The following is a 26,709-nucleotide window of genomic DNA, read 5'->3' as shown; positions in this document are numbered from 1 at the left end:
CAAATCCTTCCGTACCCAAAGGTATAGTAAGAACAGGTGCCGTCACAAGTTTCTCCTTGAGCTCCTGAAAGCTTTTCTCACATTCTGTCGTCCATATGAATTCCTCACCCTTTCGGGTCAAGGTCGTTAAAGGAACTGCGATGCGAGAAAACCCTCCAACAAATCTTCGATAATACCCCGCAAGACCAAGGAAGCTTCTAATTTCTTGAATAGTTTTTGGTCTAGGCCATTCCACTATCGCCTCCACCTTTGTAGGATCTACGGAAATACCATCCTTTGAGATTATATGACCAAGAAAAGAAATCTTTTGTAACCAAAACTCACACTTATTCAACTTACATATAATTTCTTCTCCCGCAAAACTTGAAGAACAACCTCCAAATGCTTCACATGTTCTTCTGGGGTTCTTGAATAAATAAGAATGTCAGCAATAAATACTATTACAAACTGATCAATATACTTCTTAAAGACACGATTCATCAAGTCCATGAAAGCCGCTGGGGCGTTAGTCAATCCAAAGGACATCACTAAAAATTCATAATGTCCATATCTCGTTCTAAAAGCAGTCTTTGGAATATCCTCCGCCTTAATCTTCAACTGATGGTATCCTGATCGGAGATCAATCTTTGAAAATACTTGGGATCCTTGAAGTTGATCAAATAAATCATCAATCCGTGGTAGAGGATACCGATTCTTAATGGTCACCCTATTAAGTTCTCTATAATCAATACAAAGTCGCAACGACCCATCCTTCTTTTTCACAAAGAGAACTGGTGCACCCCATAGTGATACACTAGGGCGAATAAAGCCTTTTTCCAACAATTCTTGCAATTGATCCTTAAGCTTCTTGAGCTCTACAGGTGCCATCCGGTATGGCGTTTTAGAGATAGGTGCCGTTCCCGGAATGATATCTATAGAGAACTCAATCTCCCTATCCGGAGGTAAGCCAGGTAGTTCGTCTGGAAAAACATCAGGAAAATCCTTCACCACCTCTATATTTTGCAACTTAGGCCCATTTGGTTGTGGCATCACCAAACTAGCAAGAAATCCTGCACAACCCTTCCTTAACATAGTGGTGGCCTTTAATGCTGAGATCACCTTTGGCATAATACTCTTAGCCGCAGCATAGAAACGGAACTCTAACTCACTTGGTGGTCTAAAGATTACTTCCTTCTTGAAGCACTCCAAGCTAGCATGGTATTGAGACAACCAATCCATGCCCAAAATCACATCGAACTCCTCCATATCAAATAATATCAAATCAGCAAGGAGATGTCAATCTTGTATCTTTATCGCACAACCCTTCAGCACAAACTGACAAATCATGGATTTCCCAAGAGGTGAAGAAACAGACATCACTGGCTCAAGAGGTTCAGGTGCTCTCTCGCTCAGGCATGCATATTTACGAGATATAAATGAATGCGTAGCACCAGAATCAAATAGTACTAAAGCACGATGCGAAAATAGGGGAAGAATACCTGTTACCACATTAGGAGAAGTATCAGCATCATCAAATGTTAACGCAAAAACTCGAGCCGGTGCTAGATTCTTCTGCCTTTGATTCTGCACTTGAGTATTAGGAGCCACAAGCATTGTACACTCCCGTGCCAAATGACCTATCTTACCACATTTAAAGTAGATGTTAGTCCCCATAAGGCACTTCCCGACATGACGTTTGCCACAGTTTTGGCATGCGGGGTGAGGCGCTGTTGTACCACGTTGGGGAGGTTTGACCACTTGGATTGGCTCGGGCATCGAGCTGTACATAGGTCTCTTGCCCTTATTTTGCTCCATGGCATAAAATGGCCTCTTCCTTTGATTGAATTCCCCTGCCCGGACTCGTAAATTCTCCTCAAGTATCACTGCTCTATCTTCCAAGTCTGCGAACTTTCTAATTTTCAATGCAAGAAGGGAGTCCATAATTCTGGGGTTTAGGCCTCGCTCAAACTTCTCGGCCTTCAGTGCCTCAGTGTGGACCAAGTGTGGGGCAAATCTCAACAACTCCACAAATTTTGATGCATACTGTCTCACTGTCATTGTCCCTTGTTTCAAGTCAGCAAACTCTTGGGCCTTGGCCTCTCGAATAGATACAGGAAAGAACCGGTCATTAAATGCCTCTTTAAATTTATTCCATGAAATATAGGGGTAGCTTCACCCAATTCCTGCTGAATAAATCCGCGAGTGGCCTTCCACCACTCATTGGCCACATCAGCCAAGTTATATGCTGCAAATTCTACCTTTTATTCCTCGGTACAGCTGATTACACTGAAAATTTTTTCCAAGCGCTCTAACAAATTATCTGCATCTAATTCCGTACCCTTGCCATCAAACAACGGAGGATGCTGTTTGCAGAAGCGATCAAAAGCAGTCAGATGTGCGACTTGTACTTGCATGGCGGTTTGCCCACTAGTGAAAGCCTCTATAAGGCGAGTTGCCGCATCCACAAGGTTTTCTGAATCTCTAGGAGATTCTTGTTGATCTTCAGGATTATGGACACTAGGCCACCCTCGATGTTTATAGTTATTATGTTGAGTTGCCATACTGGAACATGGATAACAATAGCATTAGCAAAAACTCATACAAAGTAGCATACATAACTTGAAATCTCTTTACAAAATTCATATCATGCAATAAGAAATACCATTTGAACCTGCTGCAGAGCTTGGCATACTTAGAGAGAGGGCCTTAGCCTAGTTTACCCCTAAAGTCTACAGGACTTCTTAACCTTTGCTCTGATACCAAGATTTGTCACAACTCCACCCTATCAAGAGCGAGACCGTGATCCCGTACCTATTCTTTTTCTTATTATAACAGTAAATTTATTTATATATGAATTCCCACATCGTTATTAGTATTATTATTATTATTTTATAAATATTTAAAAAAAAAAGAAAATGCGAGACGATTCGAACGCATCACTTATAAATTCTAATTTCTAACTGAAAGAAACATCTAATAGACATACGTTTACATTTCTTTACAAAGGACTCTCAGAGTCCGTCATCCATTTATTTAACATAACTACTTTAAACAAAAAGGGATTTAGTCCCTTCAGTCATTACAAAAGGAAACTAACTTAAAGCAGGAGGGGTTTTCATTATCCCACTATATACTTTATACCCGAAGGTATCTTGTCTAGAAGTTAACTCAATAAAACATCCCCGTGTGGGGTCCAATATTAAAACATAAGAAACATATATCTTCATAAAAAGAAACCAAACTAACCAGGGACTACAAAACATCGGCCCCTCCCTCCTCAGAAATACCCAGCTCCTCAGTAGATTCGTCTGTACCTGGACGTTTAAAACATAAACACAAAGTGAGTCTAATACTCAGTAAGCAGTACACCATGCTGTTAACTTATTAAGCATATAGTACTTTCTTTTGAAAACCTGCATCCATAAACCAATACTAAATCTGACAATACTTCCATGCATATACTTTCTTTATAACATCATGCATACACTTACTTCTTACTATCATGCATATACTCACTTCATACTTTCATGCAAAATCTTTATTTCTTATTTTCATACATACTTATATATCATATCTTCATGCATACACTTCATTTAATCTTTCACTTTCTTGTGGCCGACACACTATTACGCCCCGTGTGTTGGGGTTAGCGGTCCTATTGGACCTGGATTCCACCCGTGGCTACAGGTTAGGAACCCCTTTCTGTCAGGGAGCAGCACTGGCTGCACTACCAGTACTACTTACCCGGCATTACAATCTGCCCATTTCTTTGATATCAATTTCTTTCATGTGGCCATTACATATTTTCATACATTAATTCATTCCTTTTCTTTCTTTAAAAATCAACATTTTGAATATCTTCCTTAGTCCGATGAATATGCTTTTATTTTGGAAAATAGCATTTTATGTCATGCTTACATATAAATAAAATCTTAGTTATTTCAAGAAGCATGTATAAAAATTTCATGACTTAGGGTGTACATGCATGCATTACCATATATACATACAATCAATTATAATCAATAGGATACTTAATAGGGCTACCAAAAAAAAAAAAAAAAGCTTGTACATAATATAAACTCATTTATTCTTTAATTAGAGGAATGTGTGGAAAGAGATAGAGAAATATTCTTCCACAAGAGAACTTGACGTGGGCACATGGTCATAGCTACTTACCTCGATCTGCTGCAATCCCTTTAACTTCAGAAAATCCTAATCCAATAAATAACAAGTGTGTTAAAACTCATCCAACATCCTTTAGATCCCCTTTTAACGATGGCTAATATATTAAAAATCTAACATCGTTTTCTACCCTTAATGTTACCTCAATTAACTACCCTCTTGACAAATCCTTACAAGAGTAACATAAGAAAATAGTTAATTTAGTTAACATAACATCAAAACAACTCCATATATGCATTTAATCACTTAAAACAGAACATAATTATATATATACACAAAACAGAACATTAAAACAGCCTTATATATATAATTAATCCCTTAAAACAGAGCATATATGTAGATATACAAAACATAACATCAAAACATCCCCATATAAATACTTAATCCCTTAAAACAGAGCATATATGTATATATATAAAACATAACATCAAAACATAAACTAAACAATTTAGTTAGCTTCCAAAATCACATTAAATCACATTAAACAATTTACCTTAAGCTCCTAGATTCTTTCAAGATGTGAAGTGAAGGTCCAAAACTTGAAGAAAATTAGAGGAGTTTGATTTCTTGAAGAGGGGAAGAAAAGAGGGAAGTGGCGTTGGCTAACATGGAAAGAGAGATTAAGAAGACTTGTTCTTCATTTGTTAGGTGTAGACTGATGGGTTTGAAGAGGAAAATCCTTCATCTATTAGGTGTAGACCGATGGGTTTGTAGAGAAAATCCTTCATCTATTAGGTGTAGACCGATGGGTTTGAAGAAAAAATTCTTCATCTATTAGGTGTAGACCGATGGGTTTGAAGAGAAAATCCTTCATCTATTAGGTGTAGACCAATGGGTTTGAAGAGAAAATCCTTCATCTATTAGGTGTAGACCGATGGGTTTGAAGAGAAAATCCTTCATCTATTATGTGTAGACCAATGGTTCATAAGAGAAGAAGGCTTAGTTAAATTTTGGTCATTAAAAGCTTAAGGAAATGGAGGGTTAGGATTAGATTTAGGAAGATAACTATTCCAATTACCAATCCAATGGTGGGAATCATTTGTGCTCTTTCATAAATCATAAAATTTTAGAGTTTAAGAGAAAATACTATAAGGCCTCAAAAATCATGTACTTAATTTATTTTAACAACCCACATAAAAGTAAAAACACACCCATGTAAATAAAATAATAAAAATCTTTACATGAACATATTTAACTTTAAGGAATAAAATAAAATGACGTAAAAACTCACATAGTAAGACTAGGGTATTACATTGGCACTAGACCCAGGTGTTACATATTCCCCCATTCTAGCATTGGGGTTGTGTCAAAAACATGTTAAATGCACAGCCTGAAAGCGTAGCATGTAGTCATGATATGGCATGTGAACTTAACATGTAATTATGGCATGGCATGTGATCATAACATGTACTCATACTCAATATTCAACATGAACAGCTTGAAACAATTAGAACATTTGGACATATAACACAAGGGCATAACCTACAATGATTCAACATGACACTTAGCAAATACAATGGCCAAACATGTCATATAGGCGAAATTCCAGCAAGCATATAATTGGACATATCATGACAACCCATCATATAAATACATTAATATGGTGGCATGTAGCTGAACATACAATGTAGCCTTTAAGGACTTGACAATCATAGAGTGATACAAATAATACATATGTATGCAATGTTTACACAAAAATATGGTAACATTATCCAAGGGTATGTTAGAGGCTAACTTACAAAGCCTTGAATTTAAGTATAAATGCCAACAAAAAAGCAAGCTGTAAATATGCATTCCAAGTGTTAGAATCTTGAAAGAAAATTTTAAACTTATACACTATAGGGGTTCAAACTCCCAACCCTAATTGGCTTTAGGGACCACCCAACATTTCAATCCACTCTTGTTTTCATATGTCTTGGTTCACACATTCACACACGACAACAAGCCCTAGGGAGGCCAAATGACATTAAACTTGTCATCAAACTTTCCCTTTACATGGACAAAATCCTAGTAAGCTAAGCGTGTGACAAGTCATTTTTGAGCTTGAGTAAAACCCTAATGGCCGAGTGTTACTAGAGTTATAACACATTATTCTAGGTCATGTTGTCCTCATTTGATGACTCAATGATAATATGTGACACACCCAGCCCCAACTTGGGATTGGATGATGACTTAAGTATCAAGACATATAACACAAGGCTACATACCATTCTGTAACACCTGTCCTTATGGTAGATCCTTTAGAAAATGATTTTAAGAAAGACAATGGGAACTACCGTTCGTTTAAAACTTTTTCCTTCCATGCCAGGATACGAAAGACTTCATGCTTATAAAATAAAATGTGATTCTTAATTTAAACAAAGTTATAGCAGTAAACATTAAATTTTATAGTTAAAAGTCTTTCGCACAAAACATTGTGCCTAGGCTGTGTCCATCTTGATGTGTACCATTCGTCTTGTCCTTGGGAGGGCATACATAAAAACTAAAATGAGTCGAAGACTCGTAAACATTACCTTATACAATTAAAATATAATAACATAGGTTTTCAGTCATGCATTCATCACTCCATACATACTTATACTTAAGAAATTTGTTCAATTAAAACATTTTGAGGTGGGGTTTTTCTTGAAAAATGATTTTCTTTCGTAAAACACTTCCCCATGCCTCGTGCCTTAATTTCTTAAAGAGTCTGCGCATACATGCATTATTTCTTAACATGTATACATTCTTTCTTATCACTTTCATTGGCCGTTGCACACTGTTATGCCCCGTGTGTGAGGGTTAAGGATCTTTTGGATCTTGATTTCACCGTGGCCACGTGTTGGAATCCATTCCATCAAGGTGCAGCACTGGATGCACTACCAGTACTACTTACCCAGCATTGCAATCTGCCTAGTCTAGTACTTTGATACCGTTATCCGTTCAATCTAGTCATGGCCGTTAAGTATTTTCATATATTAAACATTCAATCCTTCCATTCATTCAGTCATTTCAATCTTTTCATTCATTATTTCCAGTCTATTAAGTTCTTAAGCATCATTTAAAAGCATAGGCTTAAACCTCAACATTTAAAAGCAGTATTTGAAATCATAACATAAGCATCCTTAAACATCATTAGTTCATGGCATCATTTAAAACATCAGTTTATAAGGGCACTTTAAAACATCAATTTATAGGGACATTTTAACACATTTTCCTTGCGTCGTTTAAAGCATCACTTATAGCATGAGGCATAAGCCTCGCATTTCATTTCGTGAATATACATCCAATATATACTACTTATAGACATGCATTCACATGCATACACTTAACGCTTTGGGATGCATAAAAAGAGGCTGCCAAGGAGGGCCGTTACATACTTATACTTGAAAACTTATACTTAGTGTTCCTTTGTAAAACATCATCCATTTCAAACATTTCAAGTATAAGTATGTAACGGCCCTCAATATACTTAGCGTTCTTTTGTAAAGGAAAAACATCGGTCTCTGTACACAGTGCATCCATCATACATTTCATTTCCATTTTCATATCTTTAAAAACTCTAGAAGAGTATGAACATAATACTTACCTGGACTCCATGCCAACTTAGTTCATGTAGCCCATTCATGTGCATGTCATATGGCAATCTACATACATACACATAACCTTAATGTCATTCTCTATCTTAGTACATAAGCAACTAAACTAGAAATAGAGCTACACTTTGCTTGGAACACTCTCCTTCTATCCCATGTTTTTACATGCCATTTACTATGTTAAAACCTTCGGAATCCAGTTACAGTCACTACCTTCGTCTTCTATGTCTTCCTTACCACATTTCCTCTTTCTGGGACCCACTTAGGTCACCTTTTCCAAATTCAACGTTCTACTTCAAGGTCTTATCCTTTAAAGTAAACCTCCATGATTCACCTTATGATTAAGACACTAAGGCCTTCATCTTACTCTCCTATTAACCACATTCTGAGGCATGACTCAAGCTGACTAAGTCACACATCCCAATCCTTGACAGCATACCCATTACTACCTTCATGCATCCCAGTCCATACTCAATTCTCATTCCTATCCATGCATGCCACATGACTTTAAGCCAACTCCGAGGCTTAAACATTATGCACCCATACTTTGGACAGATTACCCATTATATATCGTAAATCAGTCTAGTACACGTGTCTCACCAGATGCACATGTACCTTACCCCCTTATCACCTAAGATCAACTTATAATCAATTGAATGCCCGCTTGTATAAACAAGCTTCTACTCTGATAATCAAGGACCTTTCTACTTCTAGGCCCTGTACCAGTTCATCCCAACACTTATACGCCAAGACCAATTCATTCTAAGCCTTAGTCTTGTCGCGTTGCTCGAGACTAACCAGACTAACCTCAAGCTACATCATAACACTAGTCACTATGACAGGGTCATGTCATAACCACTTTTGGACACTATTCCACAGCTCTCGACACTACACAACACGCTCTACGCTCCTCAACTACACCATCCAAACCTTCGTGACACGCCATCCAGTGCATCATGACACTGCACAGAGTACACTCCATGTGAACTCTCTTCCATCCACACTACACCATACACCATTACGATACACACCACATGGTGCAACGCTACACTATATAGAGTACGCACCACATGTACTCCTTCACACTACGCAACATCACATCACTACTATAGCTCACACTTCACACCCATACTTCGCTGCACAATGCACAACACTTCACAGTACACTACACAACTACGACCAACACTTCACCAAACAACGAACTCCACAATTATCCAACTAAAATCTAACAACCATCGGGATTAACCCATGCGTTACTCACTGTTCGGCATGGTCAAAGCATCGAAAGGGTCATACGTGGCGGTTAAACCGTGTACAGTGGTTGTTCGGGTTATTAGAGGTGGCTACAAGTGTGGATCTAAGCGGAGAAGGGTTTTCGTCATGGTCTTGTGGTGATAGTCTCGTGGTGGTGCCAAGGTAGCACATGGTGGGGGCATGATGGCCTTGGTGGTGGTAGAGGCTGTGCATGGCCTAGCTAAGAAATGGAGAGGGAGAGCTAAGGGAGCTTGGCTGGGCATGGAGGAACTTTAGGGAGGTGCGGTGGAGCTGTGGTGGCAAGGTGGAGGTAGCATGGTGGCTGATTTGGCCATGGGTGGTGCAACCCATGTGTTGGAGAGTAAGAGTGTGTGCGGTTGATAGAGGCCATCGGATGTTGTGGGGAGTTAGGGAGAGGAAGAAGGAGGCTAGTGGTGGTGCTCAGTGGCATGGGAGGCGGGGTATGGCGGTGCTATGGCCATCGGTCTAGGTAAAACCGTGTGGATAAACCCATTTCTAGGTTACGTGTGTGTGTGCGACGGAGAGGGAGATAGGAGCTGGGTTTGGTGGGGGTTGGTCGCTTGTAAAGGGAGAAGGCCGTTGGTGAGGTGTGGTGGCCTGGGCAGCGGTACACGGGTGGAGAACTTGTATGCTATACCCATATTTGGGTTGTGCTACTGTGGTGAAGAGAGAGGATTGCGGAGGAGGAAATCGGCGTGGAAGAGGGAGGAGGTGCTAGGGACTTCGCCAGTAGTGGCAGTGGATAATGGTGGTCAGTGATGGCTGGGCTGGGAGGAGAAGAGAATCGGCTAGGGAGAGGGGAGCTGAATGCGTGAGTCGAAGGAGAGGGAGGAGAGAGAGGAAAGGGAAAAGTGAGGGGAAAAGGCTAGGGATTTGGGTATTTAATCTAGGTCCTTCATTTTGGGATCTTCAAAACAATCTAACGGTGAGTTTTAAATACTGATTTGAAAATTTATAAATATTGATTTACCTTAAAACACTGAGAGAAATTAAGATAGAGTATTTTAAACTAAATTTTGGTTTATAAAATAACATCTTCATCGTTTATTAAATGATGAAGTGTTGCTAATTATTTTTAAGAGAACAAAACCATTTAATTAATTTAGAGTTTTAAATGTAAATTTAAATATCATAATATTTTTAAATGACTAAAGTCATTTAAATTAAATAATTTTTCACAATTATAATATTTTTGAAACTCTTCAAAAATATTATAATTGTCTTATTTAAAATTAAGCTTAGATCTATAACACTGGAAATATTCCATATAAATATTTTTAGGACAATTAAAATATTTGAAAGCTTTAAAACACTAGGCTTACTTTAAAATCCACTTTGTATATTTAACAACATGCCATTGAGGCTTGGCACATAGAACGAGGCTCATAACCATAAGAGAAAGAAGGAGTGAGATATTACACCCTCGTACATGATAGTTAAGATGCAATGCACCTATTAATCTACTAGTATGCAATATATTACAACATAAATTCTACTTAAGTCAAATAGAATAAAATCAATATAATGGTACTGAAGCACAAAATCCCAAAATAGCACTTATAATAAAATCTTTCAAAAGATATAATTGTTTCCAAAAAAACTCCCAAAACATGGGATAATCATTTTATCATCATCAAGACAAACATTTTGGATTGATACGATTCTTAATGTGTTAGAAATATATTTTAAATGGCTATAAATTTGTCTCAAATAAGGATTTCCAAATTCGAAGTCTTGAAGCACATACGTGGCTGTCAAGATTAGTCCTAAAACTTAGGTAATTTTTTTTATGCGAGAATTATGAATATATTAGGATTTCTTTCCTATCCTATATAAGCATATAATTAGCACGAAATGGGAGAGGAGGAGAGGCACAAGGGGTAGAAAAGAAAGAGACTCTTCTGGTTTTTGGGGCTCTTCTAGTTTATGGGAGAGGATGCTAAGGTTTGGAGAAACTTATCTTCCAGAAAAAAGATTCTTCTTTTTTCGAATGAGGAACTAATCTAGTAAGGCTAGAGATGAAATTGCACATTATATGGTATTTTTAATTTATACATTTGATTTACAATTACTAAAACTCTTTTATTTTATCATTCTTAATTCATTATTGATGTTTTCTTTTTCAAATAATCATAAAATTTATTCTGTTTATAGATTCAGTTATTCTTTTTCTATTGAATAGATTAGTTCTTTGATTATGCTTGGATCAATTATTTATCTAAATTGATTTAGTTCTCTGCTACAATATCGCTCCTTAAGTATGTTGTAGTCATTGGATTTTCTCAATAGTGATAATAATTTATGTATTTTAAAAGTGTGAATGATTTTTTAAATGGCTACATTTGATTTATAATTCTATACCTTCGATTGGAAATTTTGGAAATTGAGTTCCCAATTAAGTTATTCAATGAATTAAGAGTAATTAAAATACCAGATTTGTGCAAGGGATTTCCGATGCTTTACTGTTCATCAAATTTGAATATTTTTTCATTAGTCACTTTGTTTCACTTTCATTTGCATTTAAAATTAATCTTTTTTCTCCATTAATCATTTAATGTTTTTTTTAGTTTCTTTGTTCCTTCTGCTATTCTTTTAATTTGTCTCTCTATGGAATCGACACCCTAAAACTGTACTACAACTATTGTTTTATTCTTCGAGCGTAATCAAATTTTGGTGCAGTTGCTGGGGCGGTAGAAGAATTGGTTGATAGTTTTTCTTTTCAACAATTTGTAAAGGCGGTAACTTTGTTCCTTCTTTTAGCTTGCTGCATCTTTATTTTATTTTCTTTTCCTTTTTGTAGTTTTTTTTAGTGTTGCATTTTTCTATACCTTGCATGCATAGATATAGAGATCTCTTGGGTTGGTTTGCTTGTAGACCAGTGTTACAGTTAGAGTTAGAGTCTAATTTTTCTAATCATTTGTTTGATAATCCATCTAGTCCCAAAAAAGTGAGTGTGCACAAATATCAACCTAGTGTAACAACCCACTAGAAATTCAATGGTGGAATTCCTATATACTTAGGAACCTCATGAACCTCATGAAAATCCCATAAGTTTTCATGAATTGACTAATCGCAATGTTTTAGTCTGTCAGCATTGTCAGTGTTATCACTCACTATGGTGCTAAAAGTGTAATTTTATTTATTTGAGGTAGTTAGAAATCTAAGAATACATTATGGTCTAGGCCAATTGACTCAGTTAATTATTTAAGATTTTATAACGCAATAATCTTATTTTCAATTTTCAGACGATACATTTATTCGAAAACCCGTTTTGCTTTTTTGAGGCACTTCAGGGTATAATTTTGGTAAACAAATTGCACAATTAGGTTTATATAATTATTTAAGATTTTTCAATTCAAAATTTATTTTTCACATTCCTATAGTGAATAGTAATTTAAATAGTAACACCTAGCACAGTGTTTTTAAAATCACAGTGTGGAATGTTCAAATTAGGTTAGAGAAGTTTTATTTGGACACTTGGCAAGATCTTAGCCACACTTGGTGAATAGTATTAGACACTTGGCACAAAGAGGAACCACTATATGGATTTGTGAAGGAAATTAATATGTGAGATCATGCCACTTAAGCAAAACCCTATTCTTTCATCTAATCAACCAAATTGAGCCAGATCATAGAGGGTTTCAACCCTAGTGAAACCCTAAATAGTTGGAATCTAATTGAAACTCCAAAAACTTGGTTGAAACCGAAGCCCAACAATTTCCCCAAACCCTAAAGTTGGTCTTCAAAACCTTTTTGATCTAATTTCTAGCATTGTGTTTAATCACTTGATTAAATCACTTCCACATGCTATTAATTCACCAAATTCTTATTGTGACATCATTATCCAACTTTTTAAACCTTGAAAAATTAGATTTGAGCTTGATAGCATCCCAAACCCTAACCAAACCCCCTTTAAACCCCAATTTGAAGCCCACTTTGGTTGAGGCCCACCAAGGCCCATGAATTTGGCCACATTGGAAAAACTTCTTGAAGAAGCTTCCTCCCCCACATGGTAGGCCATCCATTGCCCTTGGATGCACCCAATAATGTCTTGATGTAATGGAGAAATCCACCTCATCATCCTCACAAGTGCAAGAGATAGTCCTTGCCCCTCACTATTCTCCACTTTATGTGACATAGCCACCTCCAATCAAGGGTCATTCAAGCCCATACCGCCACCCTATAAAATTATAAAGTCTTGAAAGATACATTTCACTCCATTTCATCACTTATTCACTCCATTCTTAGAGAGAAACCCCAAAGAGCTCTCTCAGAAAGATTTCTAGGTCTTTTTATGTGGTGATTTTTGACCTCTTCTAAATATTTTCACATGATGAATCATTCATAAAAGTTATTCTTCTTTGAGTATAGTTTACATATATATATGATTTGTTTCATTCCATGGTCATTTTTCGGTCAAAAGTATTTTTAACCATGAAAAGGTCATTCTAGGCATGAAACTGGAGAGTATGTTATGTTTTGAAATTTTTGACCAAGCTAATGGACATATCTTGATCCGAACATTTTATGGAGTGTTGTTAGAATGTTTTTATGAGTGTTCCTTGAGCGTTTTTTGCATGACTAAAGCTTTTGATGATAGATTTTCTTAGATCTAGAAACTTAAAAACTGGAAGTGGAAAAACAATTTTTATTTGGAGAAAGTTTGAATATTTCGTAGTTTGATCTTACTCTAAAGGCTTTGATATTTTTCTATGATGATCCTAAATCTCTTATTTTCATGTTAGGATGTTAGTTGGAAGATATTTAGTACTAGTTTCAAAGATATGATTCTATGCCTGAGGATTTCGGTTAGGCCTAAGATTTGATATTTTTGGGTTAGATCTATGTTTTATTGATTTTTAGCCATGTGATTTTAATTTTGATGGTTGGATCTTCTTTAAGACATATTTCTTAAACCATTTGATATTTTATTTTGAAGATATCATCTTTTTAAGCCATGGATCAAGAGATTCATCAAAGTTAGTTGAGAAAAAGTTTCTGTTTTTGGACTAAGTGTAAAACCAAAAACTCCAAGTGTTATTTTTTGATTTTTGGTGAATTTGGGTTGATGATTTAAAGAATGGTTAATCTTAGGATAATGTTATGAATATGTTAGAAGTAAGATTTGATTTTTTTTAGAATTTTTAAAGATGTTTTGATTTAGAGTCAAAGCTTGCGATTCAAGGGTGTGCTTTTTGTTAAAAAGTTTGGGTCTTTTTACAAAAAGTTTTGTTTTGATGATTAGCTTTTTCTTAACTGAATTTTTAAGTATATTTTTAAACATAGGATAGAAAAATCTTTGTTGCAAAATTTTAGTTTAATCACGAGTTTTGAAGTTGGAAGAAATTGCAACAAAAATCAAGAGGAATGGCCTATGAATGTTTCGGCCATAGTGAGTTTCCCATAGTTGTGAATTTACATGAGGAATGTAAACTTTGATAATTTTTGGAGTTAGCATGTGAAATCATTAAGTTTGGGGTAAAATGGTCATTTTTTCACATGTAGAGAGTAAAATGGTAATTTTATCATAAGATGTCTCTTTTACACGGTCCTAATTGTTAGTAATTAAATTTCTCACATTTAGAATACCCTTTTACAGTTTCTCATATTTCAAATTTCATTCTCGTAGAACGCAACAATCGAGGTAAATTAGCTATTAACTTACTATCAATTTATTATGTATGTGTGAGGGGTAAGGGAACTATAGTTTATATATTTTTGTTACCATATATGCCATGCCATGCCATGTCATTAGATGTTTATATGTTATGCATGAGTTATTTTGTCATGAATATTTATCTGTTACACAATCTATTATGTCACGTATTGTTAAATGTTATAAGTATATCATGTTAAGTATGCCATATGTTACATGTCAATCATATTATGTAATATTCACTGTTGCAAATATGTCATGTTAAGTATGTTGTTTGTTACATGTGATATCATGTTATGAAATATTGTCTGTTACATGTTATGTCATGCTACTAAATATTTTTATCTCGAGTAAGTCATGTTTTTGGAGTTACGTTCAAGTCATGTTGTTTTACGTTAAGACCTCTATCCTTTCATATTCTAGTCACATTTCGTCTTGAATATAGTTTGTGTATCTCAAGAACAACCTTTCAAGTCATGTCAAGTTAGTTATTTCTAGGATACTCGTGATGTAATCGACTTTGATTGTCCAAGCATCTCCATTCATACTTCACACAAGGTATTTCTGGCAAAATCATTTTGATTGTCAGAATTTAATTCAAGTTCAGTTATGCAGATAATCCTAGCGTAATCATTATGATTGTTAGGGTATTTCTTTTAAAATACTCGTGATGTAATCATTTCGATTGTCAGAGTATTACTAGGTATTCCTGATGTAATCATTTTGATTGCTAGGGTACGTGATTTAAAATGCTCATGTGTAATCATTCTGATTGTCAGAGTATTACTAAATATTCATGGTGTAATCATCTTGATTGCCAGGGTACATGATTTAAAATACTTATGATGTAATTATTTTGATTGTTTGAGTATCTTCGATGGAATACGTTGGGTGGAATCATTCTGATTGTTCATTATTCCTAACGAAACCATTGGCAAAATCATTTTGATTGTTAGAATTCAGATCAAGTTCATGTTAAGTTAAGTTTCCATTGAAGTTCACTTTTATGTTATGTTCAAGTTCATGTTCATATTACGTTTCAAGTTCACGTTTCAATTCACATTAAGTTCATGTTTAGTTTCAGTTCAAGTTTAGTTATGTTCACGTTCATACTCAAGTTCAGTTTATTGAACAAGATTCCAAGTTCATGTATTTCACGTTCATGTTATGTTCAAGTTCACGTTATTGTCAAGTCTCAAGTTCATGTTCATGCTTTGTCACATCAAGTCAAGTCTCAATTTTAAGCCCATGTCATGCTAAGTTTCAAGTTCAATTCATGTTTTAGTTCAAGTTATGTCAGTTCATGCCATGTTATGTCAAGTTATGTTATGCTTATTATTGACTTTGATTGTGCATTCATGCCTTTACTGCCATGCATGCATAATTAACCTGTGTCAAAAATTACTGTTAACTTGCTGAGAGTTGTAATCAAATCTTACAGTGGTAGCCCCAACTACCATTCTCCCTGAATGATAGGCGATGTGTCAGGACCAGAGCAGGGAGTGGACATCGGCAGATTGGAGGAGGTTGACTAGACGCTGCATACGCGATGCAAAGCTTACAACCTCCATAGTTAAATTTTTGGATAGTATTCTAACATCGTTAGTCGAGTTACGTGAGTTACTCAACAAACTGGCTCAATAATGTATTTTGGTAATGTAATTATGGAGCCCAGTCTCTATTATTTTGAGATTACAGTTTTCTAAGATCCATACTGTAATCGTGGATATTTATTTTGTTAAGTATGCAAAGATTATGTTTTAACTATTGGGATATTATAAGTTTGGTGCTTAGTATTGCTCAAAAAAAAAATTATCCACTACGAATATTGTATAATACTAGATTCATGTTAGGAACATTGCATCTTGTATGTCATGAATGATGGTAGGTAACCTTGTGTTGTATGTCCTGACGCTTCGGATATTCGTCCGATCCCAAACAGAATCTGGGGTTGTGACAACCTAGGACTCTGCATGAGTACCTTCACCTTACACGCATAGCAACACCATCATCCATTATATTTCCACCAAATATTCCTCCAATGGATTTCAAACCAGGTATAATACAACTTCTCCCTACTTTTCATGGTTTAAAGAGTGAAAATCCATATGTGCATATTAGGAAGTTTGAAAAGGTTTTTGCTACATTTCATGGTCAACCTGGCACTGTAAATATTGTTCGACTTAAGTTCTTTCCTTTCTCACTAAAGGATAAGGTGAAGAGTTGGATGTATTCATTGAGACCACGATCGATTGGGTCATGGGCTGAGATGACCCAAATATTTTTCAATAAATACTTTCCTCATCATAAGACTAATACTTTGAAAAGGCAAATCTCAACTTTTACACAAAAGGATAGTGAGACTTTGTATCAAGCATGGGAACATTTTAGAGTTACTTCGCTTGTGTCCCCATCATGGTTATGAAAGTTGACATCTAGTTAGCCATTTTTATGAAGGTCTCACTCCTAAAGAGCATCAATTTGTTGAAATGATGTGCAATGGTGAGTTTTTGCAGAAGGACTCGGATGAGCCAATAGAGTTTTTGCACAACCCCCTAGATCATATCCTTCACCATATTATGCATCTTCTTCTTCTACGAACTTCTTAGAAGATACTTTATATGCTTTTATTGAGACACATGGTAAAACTAATCAAAAGTTTGAATATTTGATTATGCAGGTTGTTAAAGAAAACAATGAGATAAAGAGCTATGTATCCAAGATGATGAGCTACTTGATTGTGAATGAGTGTGGCAAGTTCCCTTCTCAACCTCAATCCACGCCCCAAGGTTAACATATGGTGCAAGGAAATTTGAAATAGGTCAATGCCATTGTGACAAGAAGTAGTAAGTCCTTACATATCCCAACAACAGATAAGCCTAAGCCAGAAGATGTTGAAGAGGAACAAAGCAATGATAGTACCGAGTTCTCCAAGGAAGCTGAGGTAATTAAGAGTCCAGTTAAGGTACCATTTTCTCAAACTTTAAAATCTGGTATGCAAACTTTGAATTCTAGTAATGAAATCTTGGAGAACCTCAGGCAGGTAAAGATTAACCTTCCACTTTTGCATGTTATTAAACAAGTTCTCACTTATACAAAAGTTCTTATTTGTGTACAGTTAAGAGGAAGCATCATGTTAAGAAGACAACATTTCTGATAGAGCAAGTTAGTGCTCTAATTGAGCAGTGAATTCCTCCTAAGTACAAGAATCCTGGTTATCCAACAATTACATGTAGTATGGGGACTCATGAGTTTGGGCAAGCCTTGCTAGATTTAGGAGCTAGTGTTAATTTGATGTCTTATTCTATTTATTTGGAGCTTGGTTTGGGAAAAATTAAGCCTATTTCTATTGTATTTTAGTTGGCTGATCGTTCAGTTAAGAAACTGAGAGGGATAGTTGAAGATGTTTTGATCCAAATTAACAAGTTGTATTATCTTGTTGATTTCTTAATTTTAGACACTCAGTCAGTTGTTGAGTCTAACTCTAAGGTTCCTCTCATATTAGGTAGACATTTCCTTGCAGCTGCCAATGCACTTAAAAATTGCAGGAATGGGTTGATGAAACTATCTTTTGGAAATATGACCATGAAGGTCAGCATTTTCCATATTGAGAAATAGCCAATAGATGAAAAGTGCCACCAAATGTACGATTGACGCACTAATAGACAAGGGAGTTCACACAACTCATGATTTTGATCCCTTTAAATATTCCCTTATTAATTCTGAGTTTGATACTATTAGTGATTCATCTGATATTGTTAATATTTATGATGTTTTTGATAAAACACAGGATTATGGAACACGAGCATGGCAACCGAAATTTGAGGAGTTTTCTATGAAATGTGAAAAATAGATTCCTTCAAGTATAGAAGCATCAAGAGTGAAATTGAAACATTTGCTTAAGTCTAAAATCTATAAGGTTAAAATGAAAGTGTTTCTTGATGAAATTATTTTTAGGAAGACTTTTAAGCCTAATGACCGAATACACTTATATGATTCTAGACTTTATAAACACTTAGAAAAACTTTGGTCTAGGTGGACTAGTCTCTTTGTAGTGAAACAAGCTTTTGAAAATGGAGCGGTAGAAATAGAGGATCCTAAGAATGGTCGGATTTTTAAAGTAAATGGTCAACATCTTAAAGTATTCATTGATAGGCAAGTTCCGGAAGTAGAAGATATTTCACTTGTGGATCCGGTCTATCAACCTTGACCACACCACCCAGGTATATTTTTCTTTATTTGTTTTGTTTTATTTTTGTTTTATCTTATATGTCAATTTTTTGCATCACACGTGCATTTTTTTCACATGTGTACTCATTCTCATTCATATCCATTTTAGTGAATTCGCCAAACCCACCATAATCATTTTTTACTGATACATTCACAGAACCCCTAATGCACTTATCCAAATTTTGTGGTAAGATGGTAGTTTGACATATGTAACTAGAGAATTCTTTTGCTTAAGTATTCATGTAAGTTTGGAGAGGATTGAGAGCCTACAAATGCAGTAAATTGTGATAAGCATTCATTGATCTATTGAATTGTGCACTTCTTTTGAGACTATCATTACATGGTTTCTCGTAAGATGGTGGATAAACTTGGGATATGACGAAGGTCAACTTAGGATCAACGTTTGAGCCTTTCAAGCTAATCCTTTCCATCAGACCCCTAGTAGCCAAATTTGAGCCAATAAACACATGTAGCTTTTTCTTGTCATATGCCCACATTATCCATGCCTCTCCACATTGGAATATAGCATATATACTGATTTTTCTATCCTTTTTACTTCCATGTATACTAGGTGTGGAATTTGCATTTTCTTTCTTTTGTTTTTATCATTTTCAATTAGAAAAATGAGAAGATTACACGTTGCAAAGTGTTCAATTGAGTGAGCTTCAAAGGCAAAAAATAAAACAAAAATTAAAAATTAAAAAAGATAAAGAAAAGAGTCAAGGTTGGGCAGAAATGGCAAGAATACCAAAGTGGGTGTGTTTGTTCATCAAAATGTTGAAAAAAAAAAGAAGAGGAAGAAGAAGAAGGAAAAACATTATTATTCGATGATCCGAAAAGTTGGAGAGTACATCAAGTGAGAAGTGTGGTCTACTGATATATTTAATAAAAGTCCCTTTGTATGTACTTGGAAGTTTTTGAATTATTTTCATCTCTTTTTTTTCATATAGCCCTGAACCCAAGCCACATTACAACCTTTTGTGTTGACCGTTCTTATCCTAAGTAAGCTCTTGGAAAGCGTGGCAGAAGTCTCATTTGTTAGTATTCCTATCATAAGATCAATGTTTGTTTACTGCTTGTACATAATTGTCTAATTCTCCATGAGAGTGTGTGTACATCCATTGTCCACTCCATAGAGAGAATCCTCACAGGAAACCCTTTTATACCTGTGAGTTATGGAGTTGAACCTTTCGCTTGAGAAATTCTTGATGTTGCATGTGTTAGGGCCTCTGGTTAGATGGATATAGTTTGGAACACACAGACACTTTGTGAATTGCAATAGGTGCATTGCTTGTGATAATGTTATTGAATTCTTAAAATTGCTTTGACAAGTGAATCTGGAAAGTGTGACTTGGTGGCCTTTGTGTATAATTTTCTTTAGTCTTTTTCATTATTTTGGCATGAAAATTGTTAGGGACTAGCTATGAGTAAGCTGGGGGGTGGGATGAGTGCATGAAAGTGCACTCTAAATATCCTATTATTGGATTCAAATGTTAAAATGTGAATAGAAATAATAGAAATTAATGCGTATTCTTGAATTGAATTTTTATTTTCATTGGGATGCTCCTAAGCAGATTTTTATATTTAATTAAAAAAGAAAAAAAATCACAAAAGGAAACTACAAGAAGTCCAAGTCTGAAATTCGCTAGGAGACAGCTTAGACATATTTTAATATTTTAATCGTAACTTTCCACTCATATATCGGATTGATACGATTCTTAATGTGTTAGAAATATATCTTAAATGGCTATAAATTTGTATGTAATAAGGATTTCCAAATTTGAACTCTTGAAGCTTATACGTGGCTGCCAAGATTAGTCCTAAAACTTAGGCGATTTTTTTATGTGGGAATTATGAAGATATTAGGGTTTCTTTCCTACCCTATATAAGCATATCATTAGCACAAAATGGGGGAGGAGGAGAGGCATAAGAGGCAGAAAAGAAAGAGACTCTTCTAGTTTTTGGGAGAGAGGATGCTAAGTTTTGGAGAAATTCATCTTCCAGAAAAAGAATTATTCTTTTTTCGAATGGGGAACTAATCCCTTGGTGAGGCTAGGGATGAACTTGCACATTACATGATATTTTTAATTTATATATTTGATTTGCAATTACTAAAACTCTTTTGTTTTATCATTTTCAATTCATTGTTAATGTTTTCTTCTCCGAATAATCATAGATTTTATTCTGTTTATGGATTTAGTCATGCTTTTCTATTGAATAATCATAATTATATACCTTCCGATTGGAAATTTTGAGAATTGAATTTCCAATTAAGTTGTTCAATGAATTAAGAGTAATTAAAATACCGAATTTGTGCAAGGGATTTCCGACGCTTTACTGGTCATCAAATTTGAGTATTTTTTTCGTTAGTCACTTTGCTTCATTTTAATTTAGATTTAAAATTAAGTTTTGTTCTCTATTAATCATTTAATATTTTTCTTTAGTTTCTTTGTTCCTTCTGCTATTATTTTAATTTTCCTCTTTGTGAAATCGACACCTCAAAGCTGTGCTATAACTACAGCATTATTTTACTGCACTTTCTTCTTCTTCCTGTGCACTTTCACAATTCGTTGTTCTATTTTCTTCATGCACTACCGATTGTTGTGTTTCTTTGCTTGAATCCCTAGCTACCAAGTCTTCATCGTCCTCTTGGTCTTCAACAACTATTGGCTTTTGTTTCCTAACCTTTAAACTCACTAATTTTTCCATGATAGTATATCGATTAGGAATATTGTTTTGCTTTGCCATTTAGTTAAGCAACATAGCTGTCAACTCGTTCAAGCAGTTATTAAGCTCTTGAAGACTCTTTTCATTAGAGTCTATTCGCCACTACAAGGCTTCTTCTTGCTGCTCAAAAAATATTTCGTCCTCCATGGATTGTCGGCTCTAGATACTAATTGTTATAAACCTTGTTGTGAATATGTTGTAATGGAGATTGCAGTTGCCGTAATCTAATAAGGGAACCAACGGGATGTAATAAGATGCTTCAGATATGAAATAAGAGCATGCGGAAGGTGTTTGATAAAATAATACAAGATGCAACCAAATAGTGGAAATTTGTGAAAGATCATCCAGTGGAACAAATTTTGGGAGAACCTTCACGAGGTGTAAGTACTCGATCATCTCTTAGTGATGACTTGCAAAATTTCATATTGTAGATTTTACAAGTTCGCTCGAGCGGAGGCTTTTGGCCGCTCGAGCGAATTTAGGCAGATTCAAACGCTCGACTGCCGCTCGACAGGGAGCTCGAGCGGGTTGCTGAAAAATGAAGATCGCTTGAGCGGAGACATTGGCCGCTCGAGTGAAATCAGGCAGAGTCGAACGCTCAATGTGCGCTCGATAGGACGCTCGAGCGAAATCAGATAGAGTCGGACGCTCGACGCGCGCTCGACACCCCGCTCGAGCGAACATCGTATTTTGACAGATTTTAGGTTTTCCGCCGTGAGGCCATATAAAAACAATTTTTCACTCTAGGGCCGCGAGTTTTTGACTGGAGAACACTCTTTGGGACAGAAAAACACAGCTAGAAGGATTCAATTCAATTGTTTTGGAGACGGAATTCCAATTATTGCACGTACGTTGGAATCATACACGAGCACGGACGAGAGAAAAGCGTTGAATCGTTCCCTTGAGCTTTTGACGACGAGTTGAGGCTACAAGGAGGATTTTCAGTGTTTATTTTCTTCTTCCCATCTTCTCAGAACAATTATGGTGAATTCGTTTATGTTGAATTCCATTTCTAGTATGAGCTAAATTTTCTTCATTCTAGGAAAACGATGTAACCTATTTCCAAACTATGCTTGATTGTCTATGCTAATTTAATGCAATTCTCTTTGTGTTTATCTGATTTATTCTGAATTTATTGCTTCTAATTAACTGGTCATTGATTAGATGATAAGTAATCTTGTGATTTACTATCGAAAGAGGGAATCATAGGGTAGATCTTGGATATTTCAGCATAGGTAAGTATAGAGATCGAAAGACTTGTATGAACCTATGTAGTCATTAAATCATTGATCTCATTGCGTTCTTGATTATTGAATTTGCATATTCTTGTGTGAATTGATAACCAAGAGTCAATTCTAATTGACTATCGAAAGAGGCTTTTGGATGAATTAGAGATTTGCTAATAGACAAAAGAGGTTTAAGTTAAATTAGCTGGATGAGAAAAGCATAGTGAAGAATTAGGTGAAATCGATTTCCTAGAAGTTTTCTTCCCTATTGAATTTGATCTTTGAAAGTCAGTTTTATTTTCTTTGCTTATTTCTCTTTGAGTTGATCTAGTTTTAATTGCAACTACAAAAACCTTAGCGATTCCTCTAGATAAAATTGAGATTAGTATAATTTTAGTATTTGGCAAGAGTAAGGTACCAATCCCTGAGGACGATACTCTTCTTATTACTTTACTATAAAACTACGATACTGTGCACTTGCAGTTTTGCACCGGTCAAGTTTTTGGCGCCGTTGCCGGGGATTGGTTGATTCTTATTCTTTTTGTCAATATGATACAAAGTAATCTTGGTTTTAATTTAGAATTTTGTTTTAATTTGTTCTACAGGTGTGTTTTTGACGTTGGATGCGCCGTGCTAGATCTCGTGATATTATTCCTGTTGATCCGGAGATTGAAAGAACTCTTAGATCACTAAGAAGAAATAAGATACTAGCCATGGCTGAAGAAGATCGTGAGGTACTACCACGCACCTTGAAGGACTATGTACGACCAGTTGTGAATGGAAATTACTCGAGCATAATGCGCCAGCCAATCAATGCCAACAACTTTAAGCTCAAACCAGCTTTGATTAGCATGGTGCAGTAGGCTTAATTCAGTTGATCGCCACTTGATGATCCCAATATTCACTTGGCAATGTTCTTGGAGATTTGCGACACTGTGAAGATCAATGGTGTTACTGAAGACACCATTAGACTGAGATTGTTTCCTTTCTCTTTGAGGGACAAGGCTAGAGGTTGGCTACAATCTCTACAACCGGAAAGCATCGTTAGTTGGCAGGATATGGCTGAGAAGTTTCTTGCTAAATTCTTCCCTCCTGCAAAAACAGCCCAACTCAGGAGTGAGATTGGCCAGTTCAAGCAAAATGATTTTGAGTCACTCTATGAAGCGTGTGAGAGGTATAAAGACTTGGTGCGACGTTGCCCACAACATGGATTGCCAGATTGGTTGCAAGTTCAGATGTTCTATAATGGGTTAAATGGGCAAACTAGAACTATAGTTGATGCTGCTTCTGGTGGAACTTTGATGTCGAAGATAGCTGAAGGTGCTACTGCACTTTTGGAGGAAATGGCTTCAAACAACTATCAATGGCCAACTGAGAGGACTTTGGCTAAGAAGGTTGCTGGAATTCATGACTTGGAGCCGATAGCAGCTCTTTCCGCTCAACTAGCTACTCTATCTCATCAGATTTCAGCCTTGACAATACAAAGGATACCACAAAGTACAGAATATGTTGCATCTACAAGTATGATAGTTCCAAGCAATGAGGCGAGTCAAGAACAAGTTCAATATATCAACAATCGGAACTACAATTATCGTGGTAATCCTATGCCAAATTACTATCATCCAGGGCTTAGAAATCATGAGAATCTTTCATATGGAAATACAAAGAATGTGTTGCAACCTCAACATCCTCCCGGATTTGATAGCCAACCAAGCGAGAAGAAGATGTCACTTGAGAATGCCATGGTTTCCTTTGTTCAGGAGACCAATGCAAGATTTAAAAAGACTGATTCACGGTTGGACAATATTGAGACTCATTGTAGCAATATGGGAGCCACTATGAAGAATCTTGAAGTGCAAATTGGGCAACTAGCCACTACCATCAATGCCCAACAAAGAGGAGCTTTTCCAAGCAACACTGAAGTGAATCCAAAGGAACAATGCAAGGCCATCACACTAAGGAGTGGAAAAGAAATTGAGAGGGCACCATTAAAGGAGAGCAAGTCCACTCCTACCGCTGCGAACAATGGCCAAAGCAAAAATCAAGTAGAAGAAGAGGAGATTGTCAATGATACACTAGAGGAGACCGACTTGCCTCCTACAATTTCATTTCCTGACAATCCTCCTATTCTTGCTCCTCCACTTCCTTATCCTCAGCGTTTTCAAAAGCAAAAACTAGATAAGCAATTTTCTAAGTTTTTGGATATTTTTAAGAAAATTCACATTAATATTCCTTTTGCAGATGCTTTGGAACAAATGCCAAACTATGTCAAATTCCTGAAAGACATCATTTCCAAGAAGAGAAGGTTGGAGGAGTTTGAAACAGTGAAGCTTTCTGAAGAATGTAGTGCCATTCTTTAAAAGAAATTGCCTCAAAAATTAAAAGATCCGGGAAGTTTCACTTTGCCTTGCACTATTGGAGATTCATTTTTTGATAGAGTCTTATGTGATCTCGGTGCTAGCATTAATCTTATGCCACTTTCTATTTGCAGGAAATTAGGACTTGGAGAGATGAAGCATACAATAATTTCCTTGCAACTAGCAGATCGATCTATCAAGTATCCACGTGGGATCATAGAAGATGTATTGGTAAAGGTGGATAAATTCATTTTCCTTGCTGATTTTGTGGTGTTAGATATGGAGGAAGATGAAGATGTCCTACTAATTCTTGGCCGACCATTCTTGGCCACGGGTAGAGCTTTGATTGATGTTCAAAAGGGTGAATTGACATTGAGAGTAAACAAGGAAGAGGTTATGTTCAACATCTACCAAGCCATGAAATTTCCAGAAGATCCAAGTACTTGCTTTCGGGTAGATGTCATTAAGCAATGTGTAGAAGAGGCATTTCAAGAAGATATGCCATCCGACCACCTAGAACGCTGTATCACCTCTTCATCTCATGCTTTTGATTTTAATAATTCTGCTGTTTGTGAATCTGACTTGCCTTTTGTTAGTGAAGAATTTCTCCACTATGTTTTTGCTTTGGGAGCATTGCAGCAGGTTACATCACTTAGTAATGAAGTGGGGAAGCTAGAGCCGGTGGTACCAAAAAGTGAATCTGAAAATGATAAAGAAAAGATGCAGAAAAATACTTCGGAGTTGAAGCAATTACCTGAGCATCTTCGCTATGCATTCTTGGGTGATAGTGATACATTTCCAGTGATTGTTGCTACATCACTCACACCCGAAGAAGAGGAAAAGTTGCTGCGTGTATTGAGGGAGCATAGAACAGCCTTGGGATGGACTATTTCTGACATAAAAGGAATAAGTCCCTCCATTTGCATGCACAAGATTTTAATGGAGGAGCTTTACAAGCCAACAATTGAGCACCAAAGAAGATTAAATCCAGCAATGAAGGAAGTAGTGAGAGCTGAAATTTTGAAACTCCTTAATGCTGGAATTATATATGCTATTTCAGATAGTTCATGGGTAAGTCCAGTGCAAGTTGTACCAAATAAGGGTGGAATGACGATAGTGAAAAATGAAAATAATGAGTTCATTCCTACAAGAACGGTCACGGGATGGCGTGTATGCATGGATTACCGCAAGTTGAATAAAGCAACAAGGAAGGATTATTTTCCACTTCCATTCATTGATCAGATGTTGGATCGATTGGCTGGGTACTCCTACTATTGTTTTTTGGATGGTTATTCGGGGTATAATCAGATTGCTATAGCCCCTGAAGATCAGGAGAAGACTACATTCACATGCCCCTATGGGACGTTTGCTTTTAGGAGGATGCCCTTTGGATTGTGCAACGCCCCTACAACATTTCAACGTTGCATGATGGCTATCTTTTCTGACATGGTGGAAGACATAATGGAAGTATTCATGGATGACTTTTCAGTTTTTGGTACATC

General features: G+C 36.1%; 1 protein-coding gene and 2 non-coding genes across 3 annotated transcripts; all 3 read right to left on the bottom strand.

Moving 5' to 3' along the window:
• Positions 1-1,275: 1,275 nt before the first annotated feature.
• LOC122306388 lies at positions 1,276-2,037 on the bottom strand. Its single transcript, XM_043118816.1, has one exon. The coding sequence runs from the start codon at positions 2,035-2,037 to the stop codon at positions 1,276-1,278; it is 762 nt and encodes a 253-aa protein (XP_042974750.1).
• Positions 2,038-16,982: 14,945 nt separating this feature from the next.
• Positions 16,983-17,089, bottom strand: LOC122308586. Its single transcript, XR_006242106.1, has one exon. It is a non-coding gene; the product is annotated as a small nucleolar RNA R71 (small nucleolar RNA).
• Positions 17,090-23,956: 6,867 nt separating this feature from the next.
• On the bottom strand, positions 23,957-24,063 carry LOC122308576. Its single transcript, XR_006242096.1, has one exon. It is a non-coding gene; the product is annotated as a small nucleolar RNA R71 (small nucleolar RNA).
• Positions 24,064-26,709: the final 2,646 nt, after the last annotated feature.

The sequence above is a fragment of the Carya illinoinensis genome, chromosome 4, assembly GCF_018687715.1.
Source record: "Carya illinoinensis cultivar Pawnee chromosome 4, C.illinoinensisPawnee_v1, whole genome shotgun sequence".
Classification (NCBI taxonomy): domain Eukaryota; kingdom Viridiplantae; phylum Streptophyta; class Magnoliopsida; order Fagales; family Juglandaceae; genus Carya; species Carya illinoinensis.
The sequence above is the reverse complement of the archived record's forward strand: the minus strand, read 5'-3'. Positions and strand labels throughout refer to the sequence as shown.

Bases quoted from the DNA above. Each gene is read 5' to 3' on its own strand.
- LOC122306388 (XM_043118816.1), bottom strand. From the start codon at position 2,037: ATGACAGTGAGACAGTATGCATCAAAATTTGTGGAGTTGTTGAGATTT.